General features: G+C 35.5%; 1 protein-coding gene and 1 pseudogene across 1 annotated transcript in view; both read right to left on the bottom strand.

Annotated features, from left to right (window-relative positions):
- Positions 1-23617, bottom strand: part of Ccdc186 (coiled-coil domain containing 186) — a 36701-nt gene that overhangs the window by 6064 nt on the left and 7020 nt on the right. Inside the window, exons 2-13 of the mRNA XM_042689253.1 lie at positions 21033-21731; positions 18524-18650; positions 16656-16784; positions 15374-15586; positions 14139-14258; positions 9078-9182; positions 8546-8644; positions 8305-8391; positions 7304-7446; positions 3666-3921; positions 2549-2738; positions 1476-1556 (exon numbers count right to left, since the gene is read on the bottom strand). Of these exons, the coding sequence (XP_042545187.1) occupies positions 1476-1556; positions 2549-2738; positions 3666-3921; positions 7304-7446; positions 8305-8391; positions 8546-8644; positions 9078-9182; positions 14139-14258; positions 15374-15586; positions 16656-16784; positions 18524-18650; positions 21033-21697 (2215 nt within the window). The 5' untranslated portion in view covers positions 21698-21731. The remainder of the gene's footprint in view (positions 1-1475; positions 1557-2548; positions 2739-3665; positions 3922-7303; positions 7447-8304; positions 8392-8545; positions 8645-9077; positions 9183-14138; positions 14259-15373; positions 15587-16655; positions 16785-18523; positions 18651-21032; positions 21732-23617) is intronic.
- On the bottom strand, positions 60-394 carry LOC122115748 (annotated as a pseudogene).

Below are 23617 nucleotides of genomic sequence, written 5' to 3'. Positions count from 1 at the left end.
AAACTGTATACCCTCATCAAAAAAAGATTTTGTTTTAGGAGACTGAGTTCTAATTTATGGCAAGTTTTTAGAAATAAAACCACAGGACAACACAATCTAATTAAACCTTAAAGACTGGCATGCTGAGCAAGGAATGTTCTTATTCTTCGTAGGAGTTCCTTCTTTACACTGTCAGGTACCAGGGCTCTGCCTTTTGGAGTGATTTCAGCCACCAAGTCATCAACAGTAACGTGTCCTAGTCCTTTTTCTTTAATTGCCTCTTTACAGCGTGCCTTCAACTGCTCCTTCTGGCCACATTCAATTAATTTAGCTCTCAGTAACTCTTTGAGGCGCTCTCTTTCTCCATTTCTATGAACTTTTGGTTAATCACTGCTCTCATTCTAGCTCTTATTTACCAACATTAGTGAGATGAATTTCTATTTCACTTTACAAAAACATAGATTTTTTTCAACACCAGTTTATAGACTTAAGACAAGTAATCTATCTTATCCAAACTAATAAATGGCATAGCTGGGGTCCAAAGACATAGAAGAATTTCAAAACCATGTTATTCTATTACCCATTCTTTCCACTGCTCTAACAGTGATATTTTTTCCCCTAATATGCAACTCCTAGGAGACAAGACAGTGAGTCACACTAACACACACACACACTAGTGGCTATGAAATACATATATATGCATGCACACACACATGCACATACACACACATGCACATACACACACGTGCACACACACACATGTGCACACAGCTGGCTCCTCTATCAGCTCCACAGCCCCCCTCATTCAAACCCCCTCAAAATGAAAATATTCAGAAAAAATTGTACCTTTAAGGAATGTATCAACTTTTACTATTCCCTAATTAATACAGTAAACAACTATTTAAGAGAGCATTTATACTATATAATCTAGAGATGCTAAGGTATATGGGAAAATCTGCAAATGCTATGCCATTTTAGAAGAGACCCGAGCATCTGTGGATTTGGGTATCCAAGGAGCAGGGACCCTGGAACCACTTGCCTGCAGGTGCCAAAGGAAGGCAATATGTGTGTGTGTGTGAATGTGTGTATATGTATATGTGTATATATATATATATATATGTATATATATATATATATATATATATACACACACACACACACATAGATACATCTGATGCTATATAGTGGTAGACATTTCATTACTTCTTAGGTGATAAAACATAAAAGGAAAGAAACACATGTACCATATCTCTCTATAAGTTTATACAAATCTAAATTATAGAAATAGAAAGAGGAAGTTGTTTCACAAAACAGAGAGAGGCAGGTAAGGAAAACAGAGGAGGTAAGAAGACATACACGAAACCTTGGATAAGGGTTAGAATTTAAACATTAACACTTTTATAATACAATTATATACAACTTCTATTTTTTAAACTCCAAAGTAAAAAAAAAAGCACACCAACACTTTATAAAACCAAAGCTGTAACAGTTTTTACCTGATGAACTAGACCGACTTCCCATGCTGCTAACTTCTTTATCATAGCTTCCATTCTCAACCTGATCCAATTTTCTTCGTGCTACAGGAAAGAAATGGATTCCTGATGACAGCTATCATGTCCATTTGGCCCACCATCTAATTTCAGTTACTAAAGTCACTTAGATAGAAGGCTGTAAAGATTACAGCCACATCAAAACACACATAAACAACATTACGATAACTGATACTAGCATTATTAATTACAATGAATTTAACAACCTTTTGAGTCCTGAATAGTTTAAAAGATCCTTCCAGTACCAGAAATTTTCCTCCAATATCCTTTCAATTACAGGTATAAAGACAACCTGAATTCTTTCAGAAAATACCTGTATATATTCAAATTAAGTAGTAAATCTTACCACTGTAGTGCACCTTATTTTAAAACACAATAGTGGGGAATAATACACTTGGAGTGCCTGTATTATTTATCATTGCATCACAATCACATAGACATACCCAAGAGTAAGAATGAATTTCTAGGCAAAAGAAACCCAGACTCCAATTCTAGTTGAATAATTTATAACCTTTCTTGGTCTACAGACTTTCTACGTCTATTTTAAGCATATCAAATGGGGAAAAAAACACTGAGATAACTTTTATTGATATTAGTGACTAAAACAGATTAGATAACAATAATCAGAACCTCTTCAAATTCCCACACCTGCAATTCTGTGAAAAAGCATTGCTAAAACAGAATATAATTCATGGAACAGCAAGAAATAACAATCTGGTATATGTATATTAACATAATAACAATCTGGTATATGCATATTAACATACTAAGAACAACAAACAGCTTTAAGAAAACAAATGGGCTGGGCATGGTGGTATCTAGCTATAAGCCCAGAACTTGGGAAGCTTGAGGCCGGAGGATGTGAGTTTGAGGCTGGCTTGGACTATATGGCAAGACCCTATCTCAAAAAGAACACACACAGCTCCAATCAATGTGGTAGAACCTGAAATAAAATGTTTGCTCTATCAATTGTTGATGATTAAAAAGAAAAACAGTCTAAGTGTGAAAGAATTTCATACCTTGCTGAAGTTGCTTGGTGAGATCCTTGATATTGGAGGCGTGTTTGCGTCGCTGAGTAACTAGCTCATCTTTCAATTCTTCCACCTGGGTACTCAGCCCTTTAACTTCTGTTTCTTTACAAGTGAGTTCAGCTTGTAGAATCTGTACTTCCTCTTTGCGCAGTTCTTCTTCTTTGAGCAATCTACTTTCCTGAACGGTAAATGAAAGTAAAACATACCAACTTCAGTATGTTTCCACTACTGCTCACAGTTACAAAATCTTAAAAATTTAAATTCCTTTGTATGTTCCTCCCCCACAGTAAAACCCCTGCTTTCACTGTATTTCATGTCAGTATAATTTGTGGAGGGGAAGGGGAAAAACAAATCATTTAAATAGGGATACAGGTGGACCCACTGCAACAATGAGATGTACAAGTTGTTATGTCGAAAATGAACTTTACAACTTTCGTGGGGGGGGGGAAGATTGGGTGCAGGGGCAGGGGGGGGGAAGGATGGGAAGGGATGGGAAGGGGAAACAAAGGAGGAGGCTACAATGCTTGATAAGAAATGTACTCATTATCTTGCCCATGTAATTGTAACTCCTCTGTACAGTATTTTCACAATAAAAAATAAATTAAAAAAATTTAAATTCCTTGATAGTAGAGATTCTTCTATTAGTATCCCTTACCAGTAAGGTTTTGCTTACTGAGCTCCTCCAAATCCTCATATAGTAAAGCAGGGAAATATATTAAACGGTTATGCCATTCCAGACATGCAAAAATATCATGTGATAAAAGTTCTCTCCATTTTTGGAATTTTAAGGATTCAAATTATTTTTATGAGCAATTTGAAGACATTCTTATTACTTAAGTGTCTTAGATCTTTTTTAAACTATTTAAGAAACTCAGAAATTTATAGTATAGCATTACAAATGCTTAGTGATTTCAGTTAGGAATGACAGAAATCATGGTTTTATTTTCAAAAGTATTCTTCTTTATAACGTAGAGAAAAGTTTTAAGTTACATCAGTGGGAAGAAAAAAAGAACGTAAGTTAACACTACTATGCTTTTATGCTATTAGGAAAATTTAATCTGTGCTTCTTTTTGTTTTTAAGAGTTAAATACACATTTATACTTACCAAACTAGTATTTGTCTGTTTCACATGTTCACATTGGCTTTGTAATTGACTTTCACTACAGGAAAGTTTATCAACCTGTGATTGCAAAGAATTGGATTCTGATTGAAGCTGTGCATTCTTACTAGTGAGCTTTTCTGTGAACAGTAGTAGCTCAGACTCTCTTTTCCTGCTGCCTTCGATGTCTTTTTGTAGGTCATTTATCAAAGAATTAAGATTTTCCACTTCTTCCTTCAAATTTTCAATTTCTTGTTTACCTCTAAAAAACAATGTTTGTATTTATGTAAAAGGTAAGCTATAAAAACATTAAGTTAATGATTTGGTAATTTTAGTTTAATGACATAATTTATAAAGAGATGTTTTATTCATCCGAATATTTGTGAATGCCTAACGTATAATAGGGAATGTAAGTGAGCAAGGCAGGCACCATGCCTGCTTTCAAAGAGCCTGTATTTAACAGGGAAATTACCGGAATGTGGCAAAACATTTTTGATGATGAAAACAGATGAGGCTGCGTAAACTATGTAGGTAATTCTCAAACTAATAAAAGTGACCTTTTCCTATAAAAGACCAGAGAGTAAATAAGTTAGGCTTCTAGGCTATATGGATTTTGTTTTAACAGTTTTACTTTGAAGTTGTGCCAGTGTGAAAGCAAAGACAAGATTTATACATAAATGAATGTAGTCCAAACATTTTCATTTACAAAAAACATGAATGAGCTTGATTTGGCTCATGGGCTATATTTTGTTGATCTCTGACCAAAGTGAAAAGCAGGAGGTAGAAGGAAAATAGTTATGTTTCCGGGAACAGGAAGAGTATGTGCTAAGAGCTGGGAATGGAATAAGAAAAGGACTTTTTGGTACTAGGATTATATTGTATTCCTAACACTTAACATACAAGGCTTGGCACAATCCATAAACTGACTTGAACTGAAATATGAGGGTGAAGAAGGAAAGGCAGAGAAGAAGCAAGAAACAGGTCATTAATATTACAAGCAGGCTTGGACTTACCAGGTAATCTTTCTGTGTCAATAGGAAATCACTGAAAAAATTTAGGAAACTATGCTTTTAAACATTATGCTAATGATAAATATACAAAATGGCTTGAAAATGAAGCAAGCAGAAAAGTGAGTTTACAAGCCTGGTGGCAGTTTTCCAGATGAGAGCCGACAATGGCTTGGACTAAGTTACTGGTAATGAGATGGTGTAGGATAAATATACTTGAACATGAGAGGAGACATATCTGTGGGCAGGAGAAGGAATTCATTTGAACAGGTTAAAGTCTGAAGTGTTTTGGTACCTTCAGCTATAAGTAAAAAGGGCTGATGATAATGAAAAAGCCTGTCCCATATACAGGAATAGGGGTATAAAAAAATTGGAACAGAAAGAGGCTTTCTGACAGAGCAAGAGAAGACCACCAATAAGACACAGAAGGAATGCCAGAAAGGTAATATGCAGAAAGCATGATGGAAATGAAACCGAAGGAGCAGAGCCTATGAAGACAGGTAAGACCGGGGTGTTCAAAGATGCTAAAAATTCAAGGAAGGCTGGTGGAGCTGTGTTCATCATACTTACAGTGGCATTCACTGCTAATAGAATGCTGAGAACCTAGAATAAAGTGGAAGGAAAGAAGATAGGAAAAGAAAAAAAGAATGTGTAGACATTATACTAGTTAGAAGTTTGGTTGTAAAAGGCAAAAAATATACTGATAGGGAAGGTCTCAAGTTTGGAAGTTGTTTTTTTTTTTTTTTAAGACAGATTCATGTTTATACCTGATCTTACTAGCCAAAAGGCAAAGCAGTGCTGTACACTCATATTTAAATGTAAGGAAAAAAAAGGCAAGTCAGAAGAGAGACAATAGAGATAAAAGATAAAGAAGAGATAATCAAGAAAGGCCTGAAAAGATGGGAAAATATGGGGTCCACAGAAACAGAAAGAAGAGGAGCAGGATCATTTATTCCTTGATACAGAAGCAAAGGAAAGAATGGTGGCAGATGTTCAAAGGACTGGCGACAAAAAGTGAACAGTTACCTCATAGCTCCCTCCCATAACTCCCCCCCTTTTTTTTCTATAAAGAAATAATCACTTGGGCTGGGAAGGTGGCTCAGTGGTAGAGCGCTTGCCTTGCATGCCTGAGGCCCTGGGTTCGATTCCTCACCACCACATAAGCAAAAAGAAAAAACCCAGAAGTGGCGCTGTGGTTCAAGTGGTAGAGCGCTAGCCTTGAGGAGCGGAGGGTCAGCGCTCAGGTCCAGAGTTCAGGCCCCACGACCAGACCCCCCAAAATAAAATAAAATAAAAAGAAGAAATCATCACTTTATGGAGAGGTAAAGGGAAAGAAAGACAAAGTGTGAGGAAAGTGGCAAGATTTGGAAGAGAGGCTAAAAAAACAGGGTACAAAGCTCTGACCAAGGACACCTGGCAGGATGAGAAGTTTATTAATATTCCTAGTTGAGGTTGCCAAGCATGAATTTATAGCAGTATCAATCTTAGAGATAGAGAAGTAGAGATGTGGCTCAAGTAATAGAGCACTAGCCTTAAATAAAACTATCAAGCAAGAGCTCAAGGGCCTGCATTCAAGCCCTAATACCAGCAATAAAAATTAAAAACACAACAGATTTTTTTTTGTTTTTTTTTTTTGTTGGTCATGGGCTTGAACTGTGGGCCTGAGCACTGTCTCTGAGCTCTTGAGCTCAAGGCAAGTACTCTACCACTTGAGCCACAGTGCCACTTCTGGTTTTCTGAGAGGTTTATTGGAGATAAGAGTCTCATGGCCTTTCCTGCCCTGCCTGGACTGGTTTTGAACTGCGATCTTCAGATCTCAGCCTCCTGAGTAGCTAGGATTACAGGTGTGAGCCACCAGGCACCTGGCTAGATGATAACTGTTTAATAGCATTCAGTATAGGTAAAGTACAGAAAGGAGATACTATTTGAACTCAAATTTAAACGTAAGTCTTGTGAGTCATGTCATAAATGGAATTTAGTTAAACCATTTATGAGAAGGTCAAGAATAATGTTAGCTAATAAACTTAATTGTTGCATGTGAAGATTTTGATCTAGATACAGGACACAAGTATAGATTTACTTTTTAGAAAAATCAAGTACTATTTGAAAGATAAAGATCCTTTCCTTTTGCTTTTTTTTGTGTGTGTGTTTGTGTTTTTTGTTGTTGTTGTTGTTTTTTTTTGGGGGGGGGTTGGTCATGGGGCCTGGGTGCTCAGCTCTTCAGCTCAAGGCAAGTGCTCCACCACTTGAGACACAGCGTCACTTCTGTTTTCTGAGTGGTTTATTGGAGAAAAGAGTCTCACGGACTTTCCTGCCTGGGCTGGCTTTGAACCGTAATCCTCAGATCTCAGCCTCCTCAGTAGCTGGTATTACAAGTGTAAGCCACGGATGCCTAAATCCTTTCTTATAATTACTGTTACCTTTTAGGAAATAACAACTTTGATTTTTAAAGATAGGATAAGAACTCAAAGATAATAAAAAAAAAGTTCAATGAAGAGAGAAATTTAAAACACTTTAACTAGAACAGCACAGTTTTAAAATTGTTCTTGTTTAGTGCAATGATTGCATCTAAAAATAGAATCAGGATGAAAATTTAAAAGCCTGCTTAACAACACAAACAAATTTCTCATTTTATACCTTTGAAGCTGCTCCTGTATCTGATCTGCAATTTTCACTTTGTCCAATAAATTCTGAATTTCAGCTTTTTGGCGATTAATAATTTCCTTATATTTTGATAATTCATCTTCTGTTCTTAATCGTTCATCTTCTAGACATTTTGCCTATTAAATGATCATAACCAAGTCAAACTGTAAGTTTTTCCTTGTTCCTTGAAAACTATTTCAGATAGTGCTTCCATATTAACAATCTGAGCTGAATTCTAAACCAGTGCTAGTATAAAGAAAATGTAATACAAAGTCAACAGTCCTGAAGTTCAGCTTCATATTTAATCATGGTAGTTTCAGCATGGCATTCATTTTTACTGAATTTCCATTTCCTGTCTAAAAAAGACAAATACAGTTTCCCTACTTAACTTAAAAATATGACATGAAGAACAAATAGAGAAGTATTTATATATATAAAAAACCCACTCTGAGTATTATTAGGTGATCTTAAATTCAAGATGGTTATTTAAAAGCCTATTTCTAAATAAGTAAATGATACAAAATGATAATACAGTCATACACAGTGATATGTTCAGGTTAAAAGGGATAGCACTCTGACAATAACTGTAAACACTGAAGAGGAGTTATAACTAGACTATTAGAAATGGAAACTGTATGCATCTAGTTTATTAATTATACCCAGAAGAATGTAAAAAAAAGTCTCCATATTATATTCTGACAGTTCCAATTAATTTGCTGATTGTCTTTAGATGACAGGTACAAGTTATAAATAGAACAAATGTGCTTTGTAATAGGAATGCTTGATAAACACTTCAACTTCAATAGGACTATCATGGAAAACACTTTTAACAAGTTACTTAAGGAATTGTCTTTCTGTGTTTTTTGGTTATTTTTTACTGTGGAAATTTTCTATATACATATTCTTCCTCCATCATTTTTTTAAAAAAAACAGGGTAAATTTTCAGATAAAGATGTTTAACCTTCCATGAGAGTCTTAACTAAAGATTTCATTACCTTTGTTCTCAGAGTTCGTAGCTCATCCATACCCTCCTTAAATGTTCTCTTCAGGTCTTCTAGTTCTTTTATTTTGGCATGATGCATCTTTAAAAGAAACCATAAATCATAATGCTCTAAGCCAGATCCAAAATATATTGCCTACTGCTTCCAAATGCCTTAAAAGCAGGTGGCAACAAGTACTTATTCTTTATATATTTATTACACAATCTAAGATAGATAAAAGAGCAAAAATACTCACCTCTAGTTGGTCAGATTTTTCTTGCATTTGCTTTTCAAGTTCTCCCTTTGTAACTCTAAGCTTTGCATCAAGCTCATTTGATTTAATTTCTTCTGATTCCTGGTGGAAAGAAAATAAAAAAATGTCAACTTAAGTTTTATACCTTCAAAAGTGAAGAAAACTTTATAACTAAGTTTGCTAACTGTGAAACATATAGTTCATGTACCTAAAAATTGAAAAATGCACCAAAAGATTTAAAATGTCAACTTTCCAAAAGTAAAAATAGTATACTTAAGATTTATAACTACTATTGAGATGTTTCTTTTTATTTTTAAAAAGTTATATATTTCCTTACATTTCTCATTCCTTGACACTTTGTAGGAATTTTATTTGGTTGAAAACTTCTTTAACAGTCATTGCAGGTACTGTAACTTAGGAAATAACCTACCTTTTAGGTATAACTGTCCTAACAAATACATCTCAATGATTGTAACTTAGAAGTACAGATGTTTAGTATAAAAAGTTACTATTCTATTTAAAAAGGTACGCATACCTGATAGGTTTTTATCATATCCTGACAATTTTGTCGTATCTGATCTGCTTCTTCCTTTGCTTGAGTTAACTTTGTTGTTGTTTCTTTGAGTTTATCTTTGGTTTCCTGCAATGACAAAGAGAGCCCCACAATTGGCCACAGTGATATGATAAATGATCAGAAGTGGTCAAGGAGCTAAAAAGTTCTTGTCCTAACATTGTACCAAAGGGTCAGATGCTATTCTAGAAATATTTTATGTTTCTGACAAAAAGTCAAAATGGTCTGTATGGTTAAATGGCAGTCATTACATAAGTTATATTTGATTGAGTTTTCAACAAATTACTAGAAGTTACTAATCTTTAGGTTTTTAAAAAAAAGAGCAACAGGTTACCCAGTTCTTTTACATAGCTATAAAAGATACAGTAATTCCTTGGTTTATGGTTGGTAGTTTATCTGTTCAAAACAACTGTTTTGCTGATCAACACTGCAATTTTGTTTCCATTTTTCACTACTTTCTTAAAATGGCAATTTAGAAGGCTTTTCAGGGATTACCCTTATCAAATTCAATTTTTTCCCTCATTCTTAATTTGCCCGCTCTATTCGTGACCAACCCTGGCTCTTCAATGTTATTCATTGTTTCCTTTTCCCTCTTCAATGTTCCCTCATTAGCTTCCTACTTTCTGTAGTGATTCTGGAAGATGCAACCCTCACCCTGTCCTCTTTCTCTTTAGAAAACAGATCCAGTACCATGGTTTGTGCTATCATGTGAATTTCAAATGAAACTGTCTTTCCCTTCAGAAAGGGGTAGATGCTGTTATGTGCTCTGTAAACATAATCTAGACATGCTGACAACCTGTACTGTAACTTATGCTTCCTCGCTGAGTAGCTTCTGGACAGAGCTAGCTCGGTACTTGACATGTATAAACTGTCCAACTGGTCTTTGTTAAAATAAAGAAACTTCTAAAATAAACTTTTTCTGCTTTAGTTCGTCTGCCCAGCCATACGATACTCGCTTTACTCCTTTTTTTCATGCTGTTCTTCTATTTGGAATGACTTTCCCTTTATTTCTTGAACCATTTTCATTCACATCCTTCATTATGTGTCATAAAAAAATAGCATACAATTAAGTACTTTGTTATATATACACTTTTGGTTATTGGACTTTGATTAAATTGACTTGCACTAAAACTCAACTCATTTACAAAATATGAACAATAATTTTGAATTTTTTTACATACTGAGTTTTAAAAAAATACTAGCCTCAATAAGAGTGAAAAAACTTTATATGCTCCTCTACCTCATAATACTATTATATCAACCACAACAGAGCCTGGCATATAGTAGGTACACACTTCATTCACTCAAAACATAGCAACTGAAAGATTCCTATATGTCAAATAAACATAAAATAGATGTTTGAATAAAGAAATCGAAGAATCACATTTCCTGTGCTTAGGAACTGACAATGCTGCATTTGCTCAGTCATCACTGAGCACCTACTATGTATAAGGCTCCCTTCTGGAATCCAGTGAAACAGACTGAAAATTAAAAGACGAAATCACTATGCTCATGGAGCCGAAATTCTAATGATGAAATTAAGTAATAAATAAAACACCTAAGCAAAAGAACTATTTATTATACTAGTGACAAGTACCAAAGAATAAAAATAAAGCAAGCACATGAGAAAGACTGGGCAGGAGGTATTGACAGAGTAGACTAGAAATGTCTCATTGAGCATTCAGAAAAGTGATAGGTAAGCAGTCTTGAAAGCTATGAACTCTGGGATTTGTTGAAGTGTTGGCTATGATGACTGAGAGATCAAGGATAAATACAAGGTTTGGGGACTGAGCAACTATTAATGGATTGACATTTATCACAATGGAGAGGCAAAGGAGGGAAAGAACACATTATCAGTTCAAATTCAGACATATTAAGATGGCATAAATCATTCAAGAGATTATTTATCAAGTACAGAGTTGAAGATATGAATCTACAGCTCTGGGTAGAAGTTACAAATCTGGAGTCATATAATTTTCCACTGCTGTTATTTTTAAGTACATTAATCTTGTCTGCAGTATCTGTTAATTCACCTAATTTTTCATCTGAGGCATATCAGCTTGTTTTTTCACATATATTTCCCATGGCTCTACTCACCATACTTAGGCTTTTGTTTATCTCCTTGAGCAATAGCTGTTTTAACATCCTCCTCTACTTTCTGGACCTGTTTTTAATGATTCCTTTCTGTCATTATGGACTATGTATTTTCTTGCTTCTTTGTATGCTGGGAATTTTTCATTGGATGCCAAACAGTAAGTTGTATGTTTTTAGGTGAAGTTATACATTCATCAAAATATTTTTTGGAGCCGGTGGCCAGTGGCTCATGTCTGTAATCCTAGCTACTCAGGAGGCTGAGATCTAAGGAACATGGTTCAAAGCCAGCTCCTGCAGGAAAGTTTGAGAGACTCTTAGCTCCAATAAACCACTGAGAAAACTGGAAGTGGCGCTGTGGCTCAAGTGATAAAACGTTCTCCTTGATCTGAACCTCAGCACCCAGGCCTAGAGTTCAAGCCCCATGACCAAAAAAAAAAAAAATTTTTTTTGGACTTTCAGGACACAGTTAACTTACTTGAAACAAACAATTTTAAAGCTGTGTAAGGTGGATCTTAGACCTTAGTATAAGGGTAACTGGTCCCCACAATGACCCTTCTGAGGTCTTTTTGATGCCCTGTGCACTGAGGTCTTTTCTCTTTGGCTGGTGAAAATACAAACCGTTCCCAAGCAGCATAAGCACTAAAGATCACTGGCTCTACTCCTTTTTCTTTTCTCAAACTCTTCCCTCCCTGCTCCCATTCTTCCCCCTGACCTGTCTCCTCAAATCAGGGAGACCACTGGAGTCTGGTTTGGATCCTCTCCTGTGTCTGAGCCTAGAAGTCTCTTCACAGTCTACCTTTTTGAGTCTCTTCCCTCAAGAATCACTGTCATATGTGCTCAACAATCCCAAGTCTCAAAACCACTTCCTTCCTGTCTTTTCTTTTTTTAACTTCTCAATTTCTGTTTCAGGTATTTAGGTTTTTGTTTTTTAATGGTAGGAGGATAAATTTGGACCTTGTTATTTCACAATATAATAAGACTGTAGGAAAAAAAGAATAGAGTATAGCAATGACAGAAATATAAAATATAGCTTACTAAATGGAATGAAATAGCAAAACTTATATAAAGTAAGCTTGAACTTCTAATTAGAAAGCCTTATGAGGAAACAAACTAAGAATAAATTCACCGTGTACAACACAGTAAGTGGGAAAAGAGCATATTAAGCAGGACAGTCTTGCTTTAGGTGACCTTAGTGGCCTGCAAAGTATTAAAGTCTATCGTATCCTCTGATATAATTGCAGCATTGATCTACAAGACTTTACACTTGTAGCTTTCTCTCAGGCAGAAATATCTAGCACGCACCAAGCACAGCCAAATCAATGTTACCATATGATCACAACCATATTTGTTGCCAGATTTATCTAAGCTGCAGTAAAATCATCTTATTCCGACGCTAGTCAGATAAAAACATAGTATCCAGATTGACGATCTGATACTTCAGGTATTTCACTCTTATTTATTCACTACAATTGATTTTAGAGGCTAGATGTTAAAGATTTTAGTTAAATCACCAAGAAGTTTAAGGAAATGGAATAATTAGTTTCTACCGTATGATCTGATGAACTAGGTATGTGTCTAGTGTCTTCTAGTCTAGTCTAGAGTTCAATTCTGGTAATACAGCCTGGATGTCTGATAGTTAACGCTTACTATGAATCCAGTAACCCACAGAACTCTGGGATTAGTACTTAAGACTTGGGCTGAGCCCAGATAAATGTACTGAGGTTCATATGTCTCTTTCCCACCTCTCAAGGGGCGGCTTCCATTGCCCAGATCATGATTATATCTCATATCCTTGCAAAGATTCTCTCCCATTCACTACATTAACACACAGAACAGGTAACCAGGGACCTGTTCCAGGCACTCTGTAGGCAATGACTGTGTCTCCTATGGGCAGAGCTAAATGTTTGATAGTTACTAAGTACCTTTAGATAAAAAGAACTGATACATTCTCATTTCCACTTGCTAGGCAAAGTGTTTGCTATTTTCATTTTCTAACATTCTATACCATGTAACTGTATAGAGGTCTGCTTTAAACTACTTCTCTAACCTACTTAGCAAGTATCTAATTTCATCAGACTTCAAAGCTTCCACTAAAAATCTATTATCACCCAATCTTTAATCACACAAGCCTCAAAGATCTGTTAAGTTTTCCTCTATTACTCATATTCCAACAGGTTTCAGAATTCTGTCTCTGAGGACAATAGATGAAGATAAGCAAAGAGCCACAGACATTGGATATTAGATCAAGTATTATGTTCAGATCTTAAAGTAACTTAAGTAGTTAGACGCTGTCTGTAAAGATTTGGAATTTCAATTCCTCATTCTGTAATCCAAAATACAGGGAAAGTTCTAAACCCTTTCTGGCAGTTCTTTCTCTAACTCTAGTACACACCTGTGCTGATCAGTCATCAGTGAGCTTCAGAATGGAAAGAATCTACTATTCTTTAACCTACCATTGACCACTACTGATACACTGACTCCCTAACTAGTTTCAACTGATACCAACCCACAGGTTATTAATAGCTCTATTGATTTGGAATTGTGTAGTAAGGTAACCCATAGTAATAGCTTATTTTTGAAACCTTGTTATTTCCCTAATTGCTCTTCAGTTTAGGTCACATTTCAGAGTTGTTTTTTTACTTTACATCATATTAACTGCAGACTTTTACTACCTCCAATACAAGGTAAGTTTGTTTTAAAGTTATATAATCAGGTACCAGCCTTTATAATAACTTCTCATTTCATATATATATTTAAGTAAAATGATATTTACAAGCTGGGGATGAAGTTCGATGCAATGAAATAGTTTTTCATAAGTGTCCAATATTCAGATCCAAGTTATTCCGCAGAAGTAGTTAAAGCAGGCTCCATGGCTCCTGATAGTGTTGCTCTTAACACTCACTCTAACCTTTCCATTGTTATAGTACTCACCTTGTGTGAATCCATTTCAGCTTTTAATTTATTTTGTGCCCATTTTACTTTAATGATGTGAGAGTTGATATCCTCCTTTAATCTGTCTATTTCTCTGGTGAGTCTAGTTGTTTCGCCTTCCTAAAATAATATTAACAGGTCATATTTTTCACATAAACAATCAATTAAACATCTGTATATCCTTTAGACCCCCCCTCAAAATAACAATAGATTCCTGTGCAATAACACTGCAATTCAAGGGCTGCTATACTGTGGCCTGCCAGCCATAAAACTGATTTAAGGTTCCAGTGGGCAGTAATATTCTAAATCCAATGTAAAGATGTTGCATACCACTTATATTTTAACCAGATTATGTTAAACCACAAGCATGCTTCTGTGATTCTTAACTGTCTGGCATTAAAGTGAAATTTGAACTAAATTGGTTTTGCTAGACTTCCTGAGTAATAGCATTTGTGAATTGCATGTTAACAGTGGGGGTTCTGAATAGTTAATTCGCTAATCTTCTAGGATAGCATAGAAAGATGTGTTCTCCATTGAAGGCAGAAAATTTTAATTCTGGCCAGGGTTAGGGCTATAGCTCAGCAACAGAGCACCTGCCCATCAGGTATGAGGCCTTGGGTTGAACTCCTAGCACCACTAAGAAAGAGAAACAAGAGGCAAGATTTTTTTTTTTTTTTTGGGTCCGGTCGTGGGGCCTGAACTCTGGGCCCGGGCGCTGTCCCTCAGCTCTTCAGCTCAAGGCTAACACTCTACCACTTGAGCCACAGCGCCACTTCTGCTTTTTTCTTTTTGCTTATGTGGTGCTGAGGAATCGAACCCAGGGCCTCGAGCATGCAAGGCAAGTGCTCTACCACTGAGCCACCTTCCCAGCCCAAGAGGCAAGATTTTGACCCTATTATACATACTTCTGACTCTAAAACTGTTCACAATTTGGTACTACTATATACATATTTTACTAAAATAAACGTAGTCTTAAGGCACACACTTGTTTATTCATTAGAGTATATTTTTAAGCGATCAAAAAAAGTTATAACATGTCAATACTTCATCTTCTCCCTAGCAACCCTTCCATTAGACAACTAATGAGATATTACAATTCCTAAAACATTCATGTTCTTAGTAGGCAAATTAACAAAAATGACTATGTTTCAATGTTTTAACCATCTTAGTATTATTTAATTAAGGAAAAGCATAGAAAATAAACTTCACACAATGCACACTGGCACAAGTTATACCTTTGCTTCATACAGCTGTTGTAAGCGTCCTTTCTCCTGAGAAAGCTGCTTAATTTTGTTAGTGTTTTTCTCAAATTCTTTATTTGCATCTCTAAGTTTTCTCTCAAGTATCTCTTTTTCCTTTCGAAGGTCTAAAGATTCCTTCTCACCTCTTACATACTTCATTACCATTGCTTCTTTTTCCTGGCGTGCCTCTTCACATTTCTTATTGGCCTTTAGAAAAGAACATTAATAAAAAAATTTTTCAAATAAATATTTATTAAAATAAATCATACTTTCCTATACTATCAAGTTTCTTTTCCTTTTTTTCTGTTGTATTTTTTTGGGGGAGGGGAAATTCAACATTCCCAGAACTGACACTATAAAATTTTGAAATAAAGGAAGTTTCAAAATTATGGAAAAATGATAAAACACTAGCAATCTCCCTACCCCCAGGCCTTGAACTCTGGGCTTTAGGCTCTTTTGGGGCTTGCTTACTCACAGCTGATAATTCTACCTCAAGACATACCTCCAGTTCAGGCTTTTTGCTAGTTAACAAGAGATGTTTCTGTCCCAGCCGACTTCAAAAAAAGATCCTCATTATCTCAACCCCCTGAGTAGCTAGGATTACAGAAGTGAGCCACTGGTGCCAGGTTTAATATTTCCTTTTATCCCTTTCTTTCGGTTGCTACGGTTACTCCACTTACTCTTTCAGATCTGTTTCTCACTCTTTTCTGCCCTATCCTGTGTTCCAGGAACATAATCATCATAGATCGTATTAATAGATTCTCTTACCTTCAACTTCCAGCTGGGCTCAGCCAGCAAGAGTACTAGCAGAGTGAATGAGATGTGGCACTCTAAATGTGACAGAGGTAATCTAGCTAACAGAACTACTCTCTAAGAGTTGAACTTCTAGAACCGAAAGCTTTTTTTTTTTTTAATGGAATACACAAACGCAGGTATTTGTTATAGCAAAAACAAAAACAAAAAAACAGACGAGTTCAAAGATGTACATGTAAGCATGTGCAACTTGGCATATTCAAGATATAAACATATAAACAAGATATCAATAATTAGTTATGGTGCAAGACCCACTGCTTGCACCATATGAAAGACTGGCGGCAGAGGAAGAAATATAAATGAAGGACTTGAATATATTATGTATTACTTCAGCGTTTTAATGGTTGATATTTATATAACTGAATTTATCTATTCTTAATATACCACTGACAACAAAATAGTCTAAGTTAATTTTAATAAGAGAGTCATCAAGTTGGCAAATTTTAACAGACATGAAAAATACCTGTTCCATCCGTTGGGCCATCTCTTTGTGTAATTGCTGAACTGCATTTTTAGCTGCAATGTCTTGGGCTACTAGTTTATCTTTGGAAGCTTTAATTTCTTTATTAAGTTCCTCTATTCTTGATTCTAACTGTAAAGAAAATTATTTCCAGATTATAAATTATTATTGTAGCTATTTCAACAGAACACAATGTAAAGAAAGTAATGAATATACTTTAATCACTGGATTCAAAATTGTTAGCAGTATTTATCTCATTGGGAAAAAAAAGTTACAATAAATCCAAAGAAATTGTGATTCAGTAAAGTAGATACATAGTTAAGACCTAAAGCATCCACTAAGGGATAACTCAAAGGAACATAGTGAAAGCACCTTAAAAAAATTCAAATGTTACATTAGAAAATATCTGGTTAGTATTAAATAAAGTAGAGCAAAAGGAATATGGGAATAATAAAAGAGACATACAGAAAACAGACAGCAAAATGGCAGATACAAATCCAACTATCAACACATGATAGTAATTATGTAATCATATCAAAAGGAGAAAGTGACAGAGGGAATAAAAACAGAATCCAGGCAGGCAGTGATGGCTCACATCTGTAATCCTAGCTGCTCAGGTGGCTGAGATCTGAGGATCACAGTTCAAAGCCAGGCCAAGCAGGAAAGTCTGTGAGACTCTTATCTCCAATTACCCCAAAGATGGAAGTAGAGCTGTGGCTCAAAGTGGTAGAGCGCTAGCCTTGAGCACAAAAGCACAGGGACAGTACTCAGGACCTGAGTTCAAGCTCTATAACCAACAACAATAACAACAACAAAACAGAGCCCACCTACATGCTGCAATCAGAGGTAGTACTTGAGAGGCAGGAAGAATAAGATTATGGGTTGAAGGCAGCCTGCACTCCATAGTGAGATCAAAAACATAAAATACACACACACACACACACACACACACACACACACACACACACACACACACACACACACACACACACACACACACACACACACACACACACACACACACACACACTCCCCAATGATAAACTGTGCATGGTGGTTCACACCAGTAATCTCAGCACTCAGAAGAGGCTGAAGCAGAGGATTGGGAGTTCCAGACCAGCCTGAGCTACACACTAAGACTGTCTTAAACAAACAAATCTGATGGAAATGAAGGAAGAAATGGAAAATTAGAAATAGAAATGAATAGAAATTAGAAATGAATCCTGTGTGATATTCACACACAGTAGAAATCACCTAATGATGCATTTCTCAGAACATGTCCTCCCCACTAAATCATAATAATTTAAGGCTAGAATGCTTCTAATCTGTTCACAAAGCACCTCACACAGATAGGGGCTCCATGTTGGTAGTAAGCCCAAATATTTACTTCATTGATCAATGCTTTATGTTCTTTAAAAGGAAGGAAGAACAATACAGGAAGCCAATTAGCTAGATGTAATATAAATTATAAGAGCCAATTTTCAGTGTAGTTTATGAAAATACCAGAAATGGAGCCACACTAAACTGTAAGCATAAATATATCCTAATGTAGATATAAACTTTTAAACATTGTGTCTTCCCCTAATTGGTAAAAATAATCTAACTACAAATCAAATTATCACTTTTATTATTCTGAACACCGTAAACTATGTTTTATTATATTCAGAATACTCACATACATCACAAAAGTAAGAATTTACATAAAAGAAAGTAAAGCTAAAATTTCAATTTCATAGAATGTTTTAAATACCAACCAATTCTCTGTATTCAAGACATAATTTAACTTTCAGAACTTCAATTTATACACAACTTTTCAGGAATATATTTATTTTATAAATTGAAGTTTAGTCTTGACGGTTTTATCTTTTTACCTGTTTAATTGTGCTCATATGCTGCTTCTCCGTTTCTGTTCTTTTTTTTAGTTCTTCTCTTAAATTGTCTTTTTCTGAACAAATGTCTAAGATGAGATCCTGATGCTTCTTATTTTCTTTAATTAACCTTAATATGAAAGGCAATAAAATATCATTAAAATTGGAGATAATTAAGATATTTAATCCACTTACAAAGTATGAAGCAAATACCTATGATTATAGTAAGCCAACATTCCTAATATTTTTATAATAAAATTTGTCCGCAGTACAAAAGTCGCTTAATAATGATGTTATTTCTCAGAACTAGGGACTATATACTACCTCTAGTGACTATACTTCTAAGACTAGAATGCTAATTCTGTCCATAGAAGAAAAAGTAGCTCAGAAAATAGTCATCTCATTGCTTCACACATCAGATATTTTACAAAACATTCTCTGGTTAAGCACTTTACACTGAGTTACGCACTCAGCTCAAAATTGTTCTTTTTTTGGGGGTCATTATGGGGCTTGGAGTCAGGGCCTGGTCCATGAGCTTTTTTTTTTCTTTTTTCTTGAGACTTGTGGTGGAGAACGCTTTGAGTCACAGCGCCATTTTCAGTTTTGTGGTGGTTAACTGGAGATGAGTCTCACAGACTTTCCTGCACAGGCTGGGTTTGAACCACGATCCTCAGATCCTGAGTAGCTAGGATTACAGGTGCCAGCCAGTGGTGCCCAGCTAAAATTGTTCTTACATGCCACATACTATCAGATAATTGTTCTTTTTTTTTTTTTTTTTTTTTGTCGGTCGTGGGGCTTGAACTCTGGGCCTGGGCGCTGTCCCTCAGCTCTTCAGCTCAAGGCGAGCGCTCTACCACTTGAGCTACAGCGCCACTTACGGTTTTCTGGTGGTTTATTGGAGATAGGAGTCTCAGGGTCTTTCTTGCCCGGGCTGGCTTTGAACCGCGATCCTCAGATCTCAGCCTCCTGAGTAGCTAGGATTACAGGCGTGAGCCACCAGCGCCCGGCCAGATAATTGTTCTTAATTAAGGATTCTGTCTGGGCCTTGGATGATAGCACTGATGTTAGAAAGTAGGGGAGTAGAAACACAATGGAACAGTGGCAGCCATGAACAATAAATGGAGGATATGGAAAGATGTTTCTCCAAGTGTACGATGAGTAAATTCTGGTATCTAAAGTATATTATGGTGCTGATAGTTTATAAAAACCATAGAAAGGCTGGAGGTATAGCTCCATAAAAAATATTATTCAGCCCTTATGCAAATTCTCACACATACTATAGCATGGATAAACACCAAGGACATTATGTAAATTGAAATATACATTATAAAAAAACAAGTACCATATGATTCCACTTACATGAAGTTATCAAGAGTAGTCACATTTATAGAACAGTGCAACTCAGTGGCTGCTAGGGAAAGGTAGAAACGAACAGGAAAGGGTTGTTTAATGGGTACAAGGTTTTAGATTTACAAAGTGAAAGTTCTGGTGATTGTTCACTAATGTGACCATACATAACACTACTGAACTATACACTCAAGTGGTTAAAATAGTAAATGTTATGTTATGTGTACTTTATTATTTTTATCAAAACTAAAAATATGTATATAGAACTAGAAATATAAAAGAAGGGACCCCTGGACACTTAAAGAGATTAAAAGTTCACTGGATAAAGCAATAAAGAGTTGTGAGCTGAACTAGGAACAACTGATTGAATGAATAGAATAATCTCAAAGACTAGAAAAAGGGTGATCATGAAATGTTAATTTCCTATCAATTAATATTTGGCGATTTTCTTCTATCCTTTTTTACATGTAGATCTCCTTTTTTTTCATACATATTTCCTAATTTTAAAAAGTTTAGGTGAGCCGGTGGCTCACACCTGTAATCCTAGCTACTCAGGAGGCTGAGATCTAAGGATCATGGTTCAAAGCCAACATGGGCAGAAAAGTCCGTGAGACTCTGATCTCCAATAAATCACTACAAAACTGAAGGAGGGCTGTGGCTCAAGTGATAGAGCGCTCGCCTTGAGCTGAACAGCTCAGGGACAGGCGCCCAGGCCCAGAGTTCAAGCCCTACAACCGAAAAACAAAAACATTGTTTTATAATTTCTAATTATACTTCCACATTTTTTTCAAAAATCCAAGACTGAGTTCTATATAGAGACTTTTTTTTTAATTGTGAAAATACTGTACAGAGGGGTTACAATTATATGGGCAAGATAATGAGTACATTTCTTATCAAGCATTGTAGCCTCTTCCTTTGTTTCCCCTTCCTATATAGAGACTTTTAACTCTTTAAAAAATTACATTACTTGCAGCATTTTTTAAGACATATACTACATTAACTACAAAAACATACAGACATTTGCTCAATTATTATTTTTATTGATGAACCACACGTTCACAGCTCTACTGTGGGAATTAAAAGTAGCTGAGATGTGACTTTCCTTAAAGGAATTTAATCTCTAATATCCCTATGGGGGAAAAATTGCTAATGAAATAAAACTTACTTTTTTATCGTGTATTCTTGCTGCAAATATTTATCTTGTACACATTTTTCAAAAAGAACTAATGCATGCTCTCCTTTATTCATTCCATTTGGCACTTGGTGTTCTTCTGCAAACTCTGTAGATAAGAGCTCAGATTCTAATTCTTCCAACAAGTCCTCTGAGGCTGAAACATTCTTTATTTTTGAAATAAGTTTTTTAGTGCAGTCTGTATCATAGGGGCTTGCTGAATAAGTCTTTTGATTAGCAGCTTCTGTAAATGTAGATGACCTTAATTCTGCCAATATTTGTGTTACTGTCTGCTCTGTTTCACTTGTTTTTGGTACTTGCTTTACAAAATCTCCACTAGGGAAGTTATCTATTTGTTCAGAATTTTCTGGGCATGTGTCTGCTTTAGTACAAGAATCTTCATCTCTACTATGATCTAGAATACAATTTTCTTGTACTTCAACTTGATTACTGTGTTCATGAGGTTGGTGCAAAATTTTGTCCAAGTTTAGTGACAATAGTTTGAATTCATTTTCCAATCTGTTGCTTTCATCATCACCAGAAAATGAGTTGCCTGAGTCTTCTTTTAGTTCAGATGCTTTTCCAACATGTGTATCAGAGGAAATGGATGTTCCGTGCTCTGTCTCTGACATGCTGACTGGCTCCAACTCACTTTGCATTTCTTCAAATCTGCTCCTGATCTTCGTTTTACATCTAAGAAATCAAAACATCACCATTAAAAAAAAAAAGACCCTAGACATCTTTACACACTATTTGACATGGAATAGCCAAGACTATAATTTTACCACTAATAATTCTTTTTTCTTAATTGTCATTTTTTGTTGTTATTATAAAGGTGATATACAGAGGGACTACAGTTAAGTCAGATACAGAGCACATTTTTTTTTGATAGTGTCACCCCTTCCCTCGCTCTCCCAGGTTTTCCTTCCCATCCCCACCAGCAAGTTGTATAGTTCATTTTCAACACAGTAATAATTCTTTTAATAAAAATCTTCCTTTAACAATGAAGTATAGGACAGCCAACCCAAGTAGCTACAACCAGTGTGTCATTGCCAAATCTTAATGTCTTTTCCTCTACTTTTCAGTCATCCAACTTCTCTGATCACTTTCTGTTAAATCTGGCTTTTCTCAGTAATTTTCTCAAAGTGATAGGTAAGAAATAATACTTTTAACTGGAGAAAGAGAACTAAATAATAGCTAGAGTTCCTTTAGGTCTACAAGAGGAAAAGACTACTGTAATGTAAGATCTGTAAGACAATGGTAAAGAAAAAAAGACAGCAATGAATGCACTAGAAGAAAAACCAAGATAACAAAACAATACACATCAGTGATAATCAAAATTTACTCAGAAAGAAATTTAAACAAAAACAATCACAAGCCAGTGCCAGTTATATGCCTGTAATTCCAGCTATTTAGAAGGCATAGGCAGGAGGATTTCAAGTTAAAGGTCATCTGGGAAATAGGTAGCAAGAATCTGCTTCAAAAACAAAAGAAAAATAAAAGAGCTGGGGATGTAGCTCAAAGTGGTAGAGTGCTTGCCTAGTAGGTGAGAGATTATGGGTTCAATCTCAATGCTTATGGGGTGGGAAGATGCAATAATAAGCAAGACACAACTACCTATAACCCAGAGCTTTTAATGGATCCTTGGTAGAAATTAATTTTCATCCAGGTAAAGATACATGAAGCAACCTATTTTGTTTTTTTTCTTTTCCTTCAATCATTCTCATCAGAACTAAAACTATGATCATTGCAAATCAAATGGAGCCCATAGGTTACTTGCCTAGGTCAACAGAAGCATTAAAATTAATATGACATGGTTATTGTTTTTATATTCTTTACAAAAGGTTCGTATCCCATGGCTACTTGGTGAAGATTAGTTAACTTCAAATTTTACACTTAGGTAAATATGAAATCTTTCACTGGTTTTTAATAGAATTGTCAACTTCTTTTGTCAGCTACCAACAAAGCATACACAAAGGTGGATGAATTACTAATGTCAAACTATGGTTATATTAAAAACTGAGGAGATAAGTTTTGACAGAAAGTAGGAAAACAGTAATTCCAGATGGGAGTAGAAAAAAATAAATACTAAATAGCTCTATGAGGACAAAAGACTGCTGTAAACACTACACAGGTCTGTGGTAGAGGTGGTGGTCAGAGGATGAAATAGTAAGACTGGTCAGGTAGAATCCCGAAAATCCTTCTAAGCAGGAGTAGATTTTGTTAAGAAGAAATTATAAATCATCCTTCTTGTACACTTGATTTGTACTACAGGAGTTTTTCTGCAACATAGTAGGATCTCAGATTTTTTTTTAAATTAAAGCCTATAAATGGGAGGCAAAGTGGGAGAAAACAAGGGAGTAACAACGTTCCATAAGAAATATACTCATTACCTTACTTATGTAATTGTAACCCCTCTGTACATCACCTTTACAATAAAAATAAAGCCTATAAGCATAGAAATGATTTTTTAACCAATTACCTGAGGAATATGGGAAATTGGAGGAATAATTTTAAGAATGGAAAAGACTTGTCTGTTAAATACCCTTTCCTGTTAGTTTAAGCTGCCTTTTGGGGCT

Source organism: Dipodomys spectabilis, unplaced genomic scaffold, assembly GCF_019054845.1.
Source record: "Dipodomys spectabilis isolate Male_0828 unplaced genomic scaffold, ASM1905484v1 ptg000125l, whole genome shotgun sequence".
Taxonomy (NCBI): domain Eukaryota; kingdom Metazoa; phylum Chordata; class Mammalia; order Rodentia; family Heteromyidae; genus Dipodomys; species Dipodomys spectabilis.
This window is presented reverse-complemented; position numbering and strand designations above follow the sequence as displayed.